The sequence below is a fragment of the Carcharodon carcharias genome, chromosome 12 (genome assembly GCF_017639515.1).
Source record: "Carcharodon carcharias isolate sCarCar2 chromosome 12, sCarCar2.pri, whole genome shotgun sequence".
Lineage (NCBI taxonomy): Eukaryota > Metazoa > Chordata > Chondrichthyes > Lamniformes > Lamnidae > Carcharodon > Carcharodon carcharias.
In genome coordinates, this window is record NC_054478.1 from 125628984 (window position 1) to 125642755 (window position 13772).

Genomic DNA, 13772 nt, shown 5'->3' on the forward strand with positions numbered 1-13772 from the left:
AGGTCGGGGTGAACATGCGGGGGAGAGGTCAGGGTGAACACGCGGGGGACAGGTCGGGGTGAACACGCGGGGGAGAGGTCGGGGTGAACACGCGAGGGAGAGGTCGGGGTGAACGCGCGGGGGAGAGGTCGGGGTGAACACGCGGGGGACAGGTCGGGGTGAATACGCGGGGCAGAGGTCGGGGTGAACATGCGGGGGAGAGGTCGGGGTGAACACGCGAGGGAGAGGTTGGGGTGAACATCCGGGGGAGAGGTCGGGGTGAACACGCGGGGGACAGGTCGGGGTGAACAAGCGGGGGACAGGTCGGGGTGAACATGCGGGGGAGAGGTCGGGGTGAACACACGGGGGAGAGGTCGGGGTGAACACGCGAAGGAGAGGTCGGGGTGAACACACGGGGGAGAGGTTGGGGTGAACACGCGAGGGAGAGGTCGGGGTGAACACACGGGGGAGAGGTCGGGGTGAACACGGTGGGACAGGGTGGGGTGAACATGGGTCAAGATCCTGGAACTCCCTTCCTAACAGCACCTTGGGTGTACCTACAGCACATGGATTGCAGCAGTTCAAGAAGGCAGCACACCACCACCTTCTCAAGGGCAACTAACTGGGCAATAAATGCTGGCCCAGCCAGTGAAGCCCACATCTCATGAATGAATAAAAAACAAATAAAACACAGTGGGAAAGGACAGGGTGAACATGGAAGGGGACAGGATGAACACGGGAGGGGACGGAGTGAACACAGGAGGGGACAGGGTGAACACGGGAGTGGACGAGGTGAACACGGAAGAGGTGGAGGAAACAGAGAGAACGCAAGGGGAGGAGTGGACGGAGTGGGGGAGATTAACCACCCAAAAATTGGGAGAAAGGGTAGGATGAACATGGGCTTCAGAGGAATGAGATAAATGGGGGAAAGGATGGTATCAACTCTGGAAGCAGCAACACGGAACATAAATACTTTATTAGCAAAGAGTGTTATGTGTGACCTTTCTCTCCAATTGATCTTTTGCAGAATAACCTCACTAAACCTGATCTAATATTTAAGTATAGGAGGCAGACTCTCCTGGGAACTTCATGTTTTAACAATTTACTGGAAGCAGTTCAAAAAAATTAGGCAGGAGTATGGTCCTGACATGGGATGGAACAGTGCGAATTTCTCTGAGTTTACCTGGATCCAAAGAAAACTGAAACACAGGAGTATAAATCTGAATTTGGGTGCCCAACCCCTGAGTTGAACAACTAGCCTTCAGACTGCCATGGCAGCCAGGGGAACTGGAGAGGGACAATGTTCCAGAAAGCTGGCTGGCAAGAGGGTCAGCAATGCAACTGAAGAGTCCAAGGGTGATCATGAGATCCTGATTGCACACTAATCAAAGGGTCTGTGAATCTGGCACTCACATGCTTAGTCACAGCGTGCAGAGGCTAGTGGGCCTGTGCAATAGGCATGATTCAGTGTAGTCAGGAGAGGAGTCATTGATAAATACACAGACATAGACAGGCACTGTATACAGACTCACAAATATGCTGTACACATAAACATACATACATGCACTCGCACAGGCACTATACATACTGACATACAGATATATATATATACATAAAATACTATACTTATATATATTTATATTTATTTATAGATGTGCAGTATATATCTTATTATATATTATATATATATGTGTATATGGATATATAGATAGATTTTATATATATATATATGCATGTATAGATACACGGCACATGTCCGCACATATAGTGGATGATAGAGAGATGAAACTTACTTTGGACCTCGATCACCTGCACATCCGTCCCATTTTCCAAGATGGCGTCGCTGGTTGCTGCCTTTTCCGCTTTTCCACTCTTGGATCTTTCGTCCAGTTGTGCTTTTAATTTTTTAATCTGACGTGAAAAAGACTGATTCAGAATGGGAGGAAATGAAAAGTGCACACTCTGAATCTGAACATAGACAATGTAAACCTACACCAAAGGGCAATCGAGATCAAGGTTCTGACAGAGGGCTGGTCCCCACGGCCTCAATCCCAACCTCAGAAGACACTTCCTTCTTCCTGCATTGTGACATTTTACTAATCTCTTAGCCACCTTGGTTGACAGGCCACCCTTTCACCCTTACGTGCAGCAGACTCACGGAGACATTCATCCTGTCAGTTCAGGTTCGATTTGAACCCAGGCTCTGAACATTGAGTGTGCGAACCCGTTCCCCCCCCCCCCAGACTACCCAGTCGATGGGAATGGAAGAAACAACCAACAGAGCAAAACAAATCCTCTCCCTTTTGATCCCCCAGCTCAGCTCTCTTCCCCTCCTCCCGCCCCTCCCCTTTTTCCCAGATCCCTCTTCCCTCTCACCTGCCACCCTCCTTTATCCTGTGCCTCTTGCTCCTTCACCACATCCTCCTCCAACCTGCTCTTCCTCCCCAATACACTGCCCCCACCCTCCTCCAACCGTCCCTGCCTGCTCCCTCCCATCCCATCTCTCTTTTACCCTGTCCCCTTCCCCAACTCCCTCCTCCAATCTGCCACCTCCCTCTGTCCCTGTCTCTCCCTCAACCCATTCCCTCCCCTCCTTTATCCTGTCCCCTTGAACCAGTCACTCTCCTCCCTCCACCTCTCACCCCCCACCACCCCCACAAAGGGTCCTTACCTGCTCTAATAATGCTTCTTTTTCGTCAATGAACTTTTTTACCCTAAAATCTGGAGAGAAGGGAAGCAAACAGAAAGCGTTGTAAACAACTGAAGGTGAAAATCATTCAAGTTTAAAAAAAGCACAAGACTAAAGAGAATGAGGAAATGTTAAAGTTAGTGTAGAAAGTTGAATGAGTTATTCACATACCACAAGGCACGGCAAGGGTCAGCCTAGGTTTAGTTCAACGTCAGTGTGACTGCTGGAACCTCGGGCTGCATGCAAACAGTCTAATCTTCCATTTTGTTTAGCATGCAAATTCTCTACGGTCAAACAGAACTGGAACACAAAATCTTATTATCCTTTTAACTTGGGGTTACATCAAACATGGGGGTTTCATCATTATACCACACCAGGGAGAATGAGAACAAGCAGAAGACAGAGAGAGAAATGGAATGACACGGAGGCAGAAAAAGACAGACTGACAGAAAGCAATACATGAACTCAGACAGAGAAAAAGGAACAGAGAGAGAGCAAGGGAGAGAAAGACAAAAGGAGAACAAGACAGGAAGTGAAAGATAGAAAGAGAAGCAAAGAGAGAATGAGAATGAGAGCAACAGAGTGAGATTGAGACAGAGAGATGCAGAAACAGATGCAATGAAAGAAAGAAAGAGAGAAAGAGTGCAAGAGACAGCAAAAGAAAGAGAAAGTGATTGGGAAAAAGAGTGAAATCATCCAGCAGATTGAAGTCAGCCTCATGCACTGACATATAGTCCAGGGAACATCCATGCCCACTAAACCCAGCACTCTGGGTGTTTAGTGTTGTCACTGTGCCTAATTACAAATCTTTGAGTTGTGACTGGCTGGTGTCAGTACTTGAGGGGGTTCCCTCGGTGTGTTATAACTAGATTAGTGCACTGTTTGCAGTTAGCAGATTAAGTTTTTTTGCAAGTTAAATATACAATAATCTATTATTAATAACTACACAACTAGTACAGTTAGTGTGAGTGAGTAGACAACTTATGAAATGACAAGCGTGAAGTGCAAGGGAGACAAATGTTACACCAGAAAGGAATTTCTGAGAAATGCCACAAAATGTATCTCGTCTTCCACAGTTCACATCTCCAAAATGTTCTGTCTTGGCCAGAATCTCAAATGGTATTTTACTCCAATGCCTCTTTCAGGAGCACTGTCCTGCACAATGATGGGACAGGGGTCTGTGTCTTCTCACTCCCACGCCATTACCTCTGGTGTCCCCCAAGGAATCTATCCTTGGCCCTCTCCTATTTCTCATCTACAAACTGCCTCTCAGCGACATATCTGAAAACACAGCATCAGTTTCCATACGTACACTGACAACACCACCGTCTCCCTCAACCCCTCCCCACTGTCTCTAAATTGCATTATTGCTTGTACAGTATCCATTGTCCAACTGAAGCAATTATCTTTGGTCATCAATACAAACTCCATTCCCTAGGAAACAACTCCATCCCTCTTCCTGGCAACCGTGAGGCTGCACAAGACTGTTGGCAAATTTTGTGTCATAATTTGAACTGGAGATGGGCACCTGACCATATTTCTGTGCGATCACTGAGGCCACGTATTTCCACCCTCCCGAATATCACCCATCACCTCCCCCACTTCAGCTTATCTGCCTCCACAACCCTCAGTCAAACCTTCTTTACCTCTGGACCTGACTGTTCCAATGCACTCCTAGCCCACCTCCCACTTTTTATCCTCGTAAACATGAGCTCATCGAAAACTCTGCTGCCCATATCCTTACTTGCAACAAGTCCTGACATGTTAACCCCTCACCCCTGTACTTGCTTACCCATCCTGTCTTCTAGTTCAGCAACAACTGAATTTAAAAATGATCACCCTCACATTTAAAACTTGCCGTGCCTCACCTCTCCTACCTCTGTAATCTCCTTCAGCCCAACATCCCTCTGATATCTCTGCATTCCTCTAATTCTAACTGCCTGAACATTCCCACTTTAATTTAAATAACCATTGGTGATGTGCCTTCAGCTACCAGACCTCTAAGTTCTGAAATTCCCTCCCTAAACCTCTCCCCCTTGCTTCCTCTCTCTCCTATAAGATGTCCCTTTAAACCTGCCTCTTGCACCAAGCTTTTATACAATCCCAATACCTCCGCATGTGGGTCATTGTCAAATTTTGTTTTGCAACGTTTGCATGAGCACTTTGAGATGTTTTACTATGTTAAAGGTGCTATCTAAATACAAACTGTTGTTGACTCTGATTCCACAGAAAGTAGCGGGATGGGTTCTGTGTCTGTGATTTGCTCACACAGTAAAGGGATTCGGTTCTATGCCTGTGATTGTCCACACAGTAATGGTATTCGGTTCTCTGACTGTGATTGTCCTCACAGTAATGGTATTGGGTTGTCTGTGATTCTGTCACACCGTAGTGGGGTTGGGTTCTACGTCTGTGATTCCGTACACAGAAATGGGATTGGGTACTGTGTCTGTGATTTCCCCAGCACAGTAATGGGATTGGGTTCTGTGTCTGTGATTCTCGCACACAGTAATGGGATTGGGTTCTATGTTGGTGACTCCCTTGCACAGTGATGGATTGGTTTCTGTGCCCATGATTCACACACACACAGTAATGGGACTGGTTTCTGTGTCTGCGATTTCCTTGCAATAGTAATAGGATTGGGTTTTGAGTTTGTGAATCCCCCACACAGTAATAGGAATGGGTTCTGTGTCTTCCATTTCCCATACAGTAACAGGATTGGGTTCTGTGTCTGTGATTGCCCACAGAGTAATGAGATTGGTTCTGTGTCAGCGATTGCTCGCACAACAATGGGATTTGGCTTCTGTTCTGAGAGACCCCACACACAGTAATGGGACTGGTTACTGTGTCTGCAATTTCCTTAAACAGTAATGGGATTGGGGTCCAAATTTGTGAATCACACACACAGTAATGGGAATGGGTCCTGTGTCTTCCATTCTTCATACATCAATGGGATTGGGTTCGGTGTCAGCGATTACCCATACAATAATGGGATTGGGTTCTGTGTCTGTGATTCCCTCACACAGCATGGGATTGGGTTCTGTGTCCATTATTTCCTCACACAGTAATGGGATTTGCTTCTGTGCCTGTGATTCCCTCACATAGTATGGGATTGGGTTCTGTGTCTGCGATTCCCTCACACAGTTATGGGATTGGGTTCTGTGTCTGTGATTCCTGCACACGGTAATGGGATTGGGTTCTGTGTTAACAATTCCCCACACATTAATGGGATTGGGTTCTGTGTCTTTGATTCCCTCATACAGTAATGGGATTGGGTTCTGTGTCTGTGATTCCCTCACACAGTATGGGATTGGGTTCTGTGTCCATTATTCCCTCACACAGTAATGGGATTTGGTTCTGTGCCTGTGATTCCCTCATACACTAATGGGATTGGGTTCTGTGTCTGTGAATCCCTCACACAGTATTAGGATTGGGTTTGGTGTCTGTGATTCCCTCACACAGTAATGGGATGAGGATCAGCGACTGTGTTCCCACACACATAGTAATGGGATTGGGTTCAGTGTCTACAAATCCCCATACAGTAAAGGGATTGGGCCCTGTGTCTGTAATTCCCCACACGGTAATGAGATTAATGTCTGTAACTCTGATTCCTGACTGTAATGGGATTGAGTTCTCTGTCTGTGATTCCCCTCACCCAGTAATTGGAATAGGTTCTGCGTCTGCGATTCCTTAACACGATAACGGCATTTTGTTCTGTGTCTGTGATTCCCTCACAAATGCTGGGATGGGTTCTGTATCTGATTCCTGCACACAGTAATGGGATTGGGTTCTGTATCCGTGATTCCCTCACACAGTAATGGTATTGGGTTCTGTGTCCATGATTCCCTCACACAGTAATGGGATTGGGTTCTCTATCTGTGATTCCCTCAAACATGATGGGATTGGGGTTCTGTATCTGATTCCTGCACACAGTAATAGGACTGGGTTCTGTGTCCATGATTCCCCCACACAATTATGGGATTGGGTTCTGTGTCTGTGATTCCTGCACACAGTAATGGGATTGGGTTTTGTGTCTGTGATTCCCTCATACAGTAATGGGATTAGGTTCTGTGTCTGTGATTCTCTCACGCAGTAATAGGATTACGTTCTGTGTCTGTGATTCTCTCACACAGTAATAGGATTGGGTTCTGTGTTAATGATTCCCCACACAATATGGGATTGGGTTCTGTGTTAATGATTCCCCAAACATTAATGGGATTGGGTTATGTATCAATGATTCCCACATATTAATGGGAATGGGTTCTGTGTTAATGATTCCCCACACATTAATGGGATTGGGTTCTGTGTTAATGATTCCCCACACTATAATGGGAGTGGGTTCTGTGCCAACAATTGCCCACAGTAATGGGATTGGGTTCTATTGCTGCGATTCCCCACACAGTGACGGGGTTGGGTATGTGTCTGTGATTCCTTCATGTAGTAATGAGATTGGGTTTTGTGTCAATGATTCCCCACACAGTAATGGGATTAGGTTCTGTGCTGGTGATTCTCCCAAACAGTAATGGGATTGGGTTTTGTGTCAATGATTCCCACACGGTAATGGGACTGGGTTCTGTGCTGGTGATTCTCCTACACAGTAATGGGATTGGGTTTTGCGTCAATGGTTCCCCGCACGGTAATGGGATTGGGCTCTGTGTCAATGATTCCCCACACAGTAATGGGATTGGGTTCTGTGTCTGCAATTCCCCATACAGTAATGGGATTGGGTCCCTGTGCTTGTGATTCCCCACACGATAATGAGATTGATGTCTGTAACTGAAATTCCTGACTGTAATGGGATTGAGTTCTCTGTCTGTGATTCCCCTCACCCAGTAATGGGAATAGGTTCCATGTCTGTGATTCCCTCACACAGTAATAGGATTGGGTTCTGTGTCTGTGATTCCCTCACACAGTAATAGGATTGTGTTCTGTGTCTGTGATTCTCTCACACAGTAATGGGATTGGGTTCTGTGTCTTTGATTCCCTCACACAATAATGGCATTGGGTTCTGTGTCTGTGATTCCCTCACACAGTAATGGGATTGGGTTCTGTGTCTCTGATTCTCTCACACAGTAATAGGATTGGGTTCTGTGTCTGTGATTCCCACACACAGTAATGGGATTGGGTTCTGTATCTGACAGCCTTACACAGTAATGGGATTGGGTTCTGTGTCTGATTCCCTCACACAGCAATGGGATTGGGTTCTGTGTCTGTGATTCCCTCAAACAGTAAAGGGATTGGGTTCCGTGTCTGTGATTCCCTCACACATTATGGGATTGGGTTCTGTGTCTGTGATTCCTCCATACAGGAACGGGATTGGGTTCTGTGTTTGTGATTCCCTCATACAGTAATTGGATTGGGTCCTGTGTCTGAAATTCACTCACACAGTAATGGGATTGGGATCTGGGTCCATTATTCCCTCAAACAGTAATTGGATTGGGTTCTGTGCCTGTGATTCCCTCACACAGTAATGGGATTGGGTTCTGTGTCTGATTCCCTCACACAGCAATGGGATTGGGTTCTGTGTCAGTGATTCCCTCAAACAGTAAAGGGATTGGGTTCTGTGTCTGTGATTCCCGCACACAGTAATGGGATTGGGTTCTGCATCTGTGATTCCCTCACGCAGTAATGGGAGTGGGTTATGTGTCTGTGGCTCCCTCACACAGCATGGGATTGGGTTCTGCGTCAATGATTCCCCACAGAGTATGGGATTGGGTTCTGTGTTAATGATTCCCCACAGAGTATGGGATTGGGTTCTGTATTAATGATCCCCACACATTAATAAGATTGGGTTCTGTGTTAATGATTCCCCACACATTAATGAGACTGGGTTCTGTGTTAATTATCCCCCACACAGTATGGGATTGGGTTCTGTGTTAATGAGTCCCCACACATTAATGGGATTGGGTTCTGTGTCAATGATTCCTCACACAATAATGGCATTGGGTGCTGTGTCTGTGATTCCCTCACACAGTAATGGGATTGGGTTCTGTGTCTCTGATTCTCTCACACAGTAATAGAATTGGGTTCTGTGTCTGTGATTCCCACACACAGTAATGGGATTGGGTTCTGTATCTGACTCCTTCACACAGTAATGGGATTGGGTTCTGTGTCTGATTCCCTCACACAGCAATGGGATTGGGTTCTGTGTCTGTGATTCCCTCACACATTATGGGATTGGGTTCTGTGTCTGTGATTCCTCCATACAGTAACGGGATTGGGTTCTGTGTCTTTGATTCCCTCATACAGTAATTGGATTGGGTCCTGTGTCTGTGATTCCCTCACACAGTAATGGATTGGGGTCTGGGTCCACTATTCCTTCAAACAGTAATTGGACTGGGTTCTGTATCTAACTCCCTCACACAGTAATGGGATTGGGTTCTGTGTCTGATTCCCTCACACAGCAATGGGATTGGGTTCTGTGTCTGTGTTTCCCTCACACAGTAATGGGATTGGGTTCTGCATCTGTGATTCCCTCACGCAGTAATGGGATTGGGGTCTGGGTCCATTATTCTCTCAAACAGTAATTGGATGGAGTTCTGTGCCTGTGATTCCCTCACATAGTAATGGGATTGGGTTCTGTGCCTGTGATTCCCTCACACAGTAATGGGATTGGGTTCTGTGTCAGTGATTCCCTCAAATAGTAAAGGGATTGGGTTCTATATCTAACTCCCTCACACCTTAATGGGATTGTGTTCTGTGTCTGATTCTCTCACACAGCAATGGGATTGGGTTCTGTGTCAGTGATTCCCTCAAATAGTAAAGGGATTGGGTTCTGTATCTAACTCCCTCACACAGTAATGGGATTGGGTTCTGTGTCTGATTCCCTCACACAGCAATGGGATTGGGTTCTGTGTCAGTGATTCCCTCAAATAGTAAAGTGATTGGGTTCTGTGTCTGTGTTTCCCTCACACAGTAATGGGATTGGGTTCTGCATCTGTGATTCCCTCACGCAGTAATGGGAGTGGGTTATGTGTCTGTGGTTCCCTCATGCATCATGGGATTGGGTTCTGCGTCAATGATTCCCCACAAAGTATGGGATTGGGTTCTGTGTTAATGATTCCCCACAGAGTATGGGATTGGGTTCTGTATTAATGATCCCCACACATTAATGAGATGGGGTTCTGTGTTAATGATTCCCCACACATTAATGAGACTGGGTTCTGTGTTAATTATTCCCCACACAGTATGGGTTTGGCTTCTGTGTTAATGAGTCCCCACACATTAATGGGATTGGGTTCTGTGTCAATGATTCGCCACACATTAATGGGATTGGGTTCTGTGTTAATGATTCCCCACACAGTGTGGGATTGGGTTCTGTGTTAATGATTCCCCACACAGTATGGGATTGGGTTCTGTGTTAATAATTCCCCACACATTAATGGGATTGGGTTATGTATTAATGATTCCCCACACATTAATGGGATTGGGTTCTGTGTTAATGATTCCCCACACATTAATGAGATTGGGTTCTGTGTCAATGATTTCCCACACTGTAATGGGATTGGGTTCTGTGCCAACGATTGCCCATACAGTAGTAGGATTGGGTTCTATTTCTGCGATTCCCCATACAATGACGGGGTTGGGTATGTGTCTGTGATTCCTTCATGTAGTAATGGGATTGGGTTTTGTGTCAATGATTCCCCACACAGTAAGGGGATTGGGTTCTGTGCTGGTGATTCTCCCAAACAGTAATGGGATTGGGTTTTGTGTCAATGATTCCCACACGGTAATGGGACTGGGTTCTGTGCTGGTGATTCTCCTACACAGTAATGGGATTGGGTTTTGTGTCAACGATTCCCCGCACGGTAATAGGATTGGGCTCTGTGTCAATGATTCCCCACACAGTAATGGGATTGGGTTCTGTGTCTGCAATTCCCCATACAGTAATGGGATTGGGTCCCTGTGTTTGTGATTCCCCGCACAATAATGAGATTGATGTCTGTAACTGAAATTCCTGACTGTAATGGGATTGAGTTCTCTGTCTGTGATTCCCCTCACCCAGTAATGGGAATAGGTTCTGTGTCTGTGATTCCCTCACACATTATGGGATTGGGTTCTGTGTCTGTGATTCCTCCATAAAGTAACGGGATTGGGTTCTGTGTTTGTGATTCCCTCATACAGTAATTGGATTGGCTCCTGTGTCTGTGATTCACTCACACAGTAATGGGATTGGGGTCTGTGTCCATTATTCCCTCACACAGTAATGGGATTGGGTTCTGTGCCTGTGACTCCCTCACACAGTAATAGGATTGGGTTCTGTGTCTGTGATTCACTCACACAGTAATGGGACTGGGTTCTGTGTCTGTGATTCCCTCACACAGTAATGGGATTGGGTTCTGTGTCTGTGATTCTCTCACACAGTAATAGGATTGCATTCTGTGTACGTGATTCCTGCACACAGTAATGGGATTGGGTTCTGTGTCTTTGATTCCCTCACACAATAATGGCATTGGGTTCTGTGTCTGTGATTCCCTCACACAGTAATGGGATTGGGTTCTGTGTCTCTGATTCTCTCACACAGTAATAGGATTGGGTTCTGTGTCTGTGATTCCCACACACAGTAATGGGATTGGGTTCTGTATCTGACTCCCTCACACAGTAATGGGATTGGGTTCTGTGTCTGATTCCCTCACACAGCAATGGGATTGGGTTCTGTGTCTGTGATTCCCTCACACATTATGGGATTGGGTTCTGTGTCTGTGATTCCTCCATACAGTAACGGGATTGGGTTCTGTGTCTTTGATTCCCTCATACAGTAATTGGATTGGGTCATGTGTCTGTGATTCCCTCACACAGTAATGGGATTGGGGTCTGGGTCCACTATTCCCTCAAACAGTAATTGGATTGGGTTCTGTATCTAACTCCCTCACACAGCAATGGGATTGGGTTCTGTGTCTGTGATTCCCTCAAACAGTAAAGGGATTGCGTTCTGTGTCTGTGTTTCCCTCACACAGTAATGGGATTGGGTTCTGCATTTGTGATTCCCTCACGCAGTAATGGGAGTGGGTTATGTGTCTGTGGTTCCCTCACACAACATGGGATTGGGTTCTGTGTCAATGATTCCCCACAAAGTATGGGATTGGGTTCTGTGTTAATGATTCCCCAGAGTATGGGATTGGGTTCTGTATTAATGATCCCCACACAGTAATGAGATGGGGTTCTGTGTTAATTATTCCCCACACAGTATGGGATTGGCTTCTGTGTTAATGAGTCCCCACACATTAATGGGATTGGGTTCTGTGTCAATGATTCGCCACACATTAATGGGATTGGGTTCTGTGTTAATGATTCCCCACACAGTATGGGACTGGGCTCTGTGTTAATAATTCCCCACACAGTATGGGATTGGGTTATGTATTAATGATCCCCACACATTAATGGGATTGGGTTCTCTGTTAATGATTCCCCACACATTAATGGGATTGGGTCCTGTGTTAATGATTCCCCACACATTAATGGGATTGGGTTCTGTGTCAATGATTCCCCACACTGTAATGGGATTGGGTTCTGTGCCAACGATTGCCCATACAGTAGTGGGATTGGGTTCTATTTCTGCGATTCCCCACACAATGACGGGGTTGGCTATGTGTCTGTGATTCCTTCTCGTAGTAACGGGATTGGGTTTTGTGTCAATGATACCCCACACAGTAATGGGATTGGGTTCTGTGCTGGTGATTCTCCCAAACAGTAATGGGATTGGGTGCTGTGTCAATGATTCCCCGCACCGTAATGGGATTGGGCTCTGTGTCAATGATACCCAACACAGTAATGGGATTGGGTTCTGTGTCAATCATTCCTCACACAGTAATGGGATTGGGTTCTGTGTCAATGATTCCCCACACAGTAATGGGATTGGGTTCTGTGTCTGTGATTCCCTCACACATTATGGGATTGGGTTCTGTGTCTGTGATTCCTCCATACAGTAACGGGATTGGGTTCTGTGTCTTTGATTCCCTCATACAGTAATTGGATTGGGTTCTGTGTCTCTGATTCTCTCACACAGTAATAGGATTGGGTTCTGTGTCTGTGATTCCCACACACAGTAATGGGATTGGGTTCTGTATCTGACTCCCTCACACAGTAATGGGATTGGGTTCTGTGTCTGATTCCCTCACACAGCAATGGGATTGGGTTCTGTGTCTGTGATTCCCTCACACATTATGGGATTGGGTTCTGTGTCTGTGATTCCTCCATACAGTAACGGGATTGGGTTCTGTGTCTTTGATTCCCTCATACAGTAATTGGATTGGGTCATGTGTCTGTGATTCCCTCACACAGTAATGGGATTGGGGTCTGGGTCCACTATTCCCTCAAACAGTAATTGGATTGGGTTCTGTATCTAACTCCCTCACACAGCAATGGGATTGGGTTCTGTGTCTGTGATTCCCTCAAACAGTAAAGGGATTGCGTTCTGTGTCTGTGTTTCCCTCACACAGTAATGGGATTGGGTTCTGCATTTGTGATTCCCTCACGCAGTAATGGGAGTGGGTTATGTGTCTGTGGTTCCCTCACACAACATGGGATTGGGTTCTGTGTCAATGATTCCCCACAAAGTATGGGATTGGGTTCTGTGTTAATGATTCCCCAGAGTATGGGATTGGGTTCTGTATTAATGATCCCCACACAGTAATGAGATGGGGTTCTGTGTTAATTATTCCCCACACAGTATGGGATTGGCTTCTGTGTTAATGAGTCCCCACACATTAATGGGATTGGGTTCTGTGTCAATGATTCGCCACACATTAATGGGATTGGGTTCTGTGTTAATGATTCCCCACACAGTATGGGACTGGGCTCTGTGTTAATAATTCCCCACACAGTATGGGATTGGGTTATGTATTAATGATCCCCACACATTAATGGGATTGGGTTCTCTGTTAATGATTCCCCACACATTAATGGGATTGGGTCCTGTGTTAATGATTCCCCACACATTAATGGGATTGGGTTCTGTGTCAATGATTCCCCACACTGTAATGGGATTGGGTTCTGTGCCAACGATTGCCCATACAGTAGTGGGATTGGGCTCTATTTCTGCGATTCCCCACACAATGACGGGGTTGGCTATGTGTCTGTGATTCCTTCTCGTAGTAACGGGATTGGG

At 46.1% G+C, this 13772-nt stretch overlaps 1 protein-coding gene across 1 annotated transcript in view; it reads right to left on the reverse strand.

Annotated features, from left to right (window-relative positions):
* Positions 1-13772, reverse strand: part of LOC121284728 (trichohyalin-like) — a 172596-nt gene that overhangs the window by 19562 nt on the left and 139262 nt on the right. The window contains exons 22-23 of the mRNA XM_041200279.1: positions 2651-2739; positions 1773-1890 (exon numbers count right to left, since the gene is read on the reverse strand). Of these exons, the coding sequence (XP_041056213.1) occupies positions 1773-1890; positions 2651-2739 (207 nt within the window). The remainder of the gene's footprint in view (positions 1-1772; positions 1891-2650; positions 2740-13772) is intronic.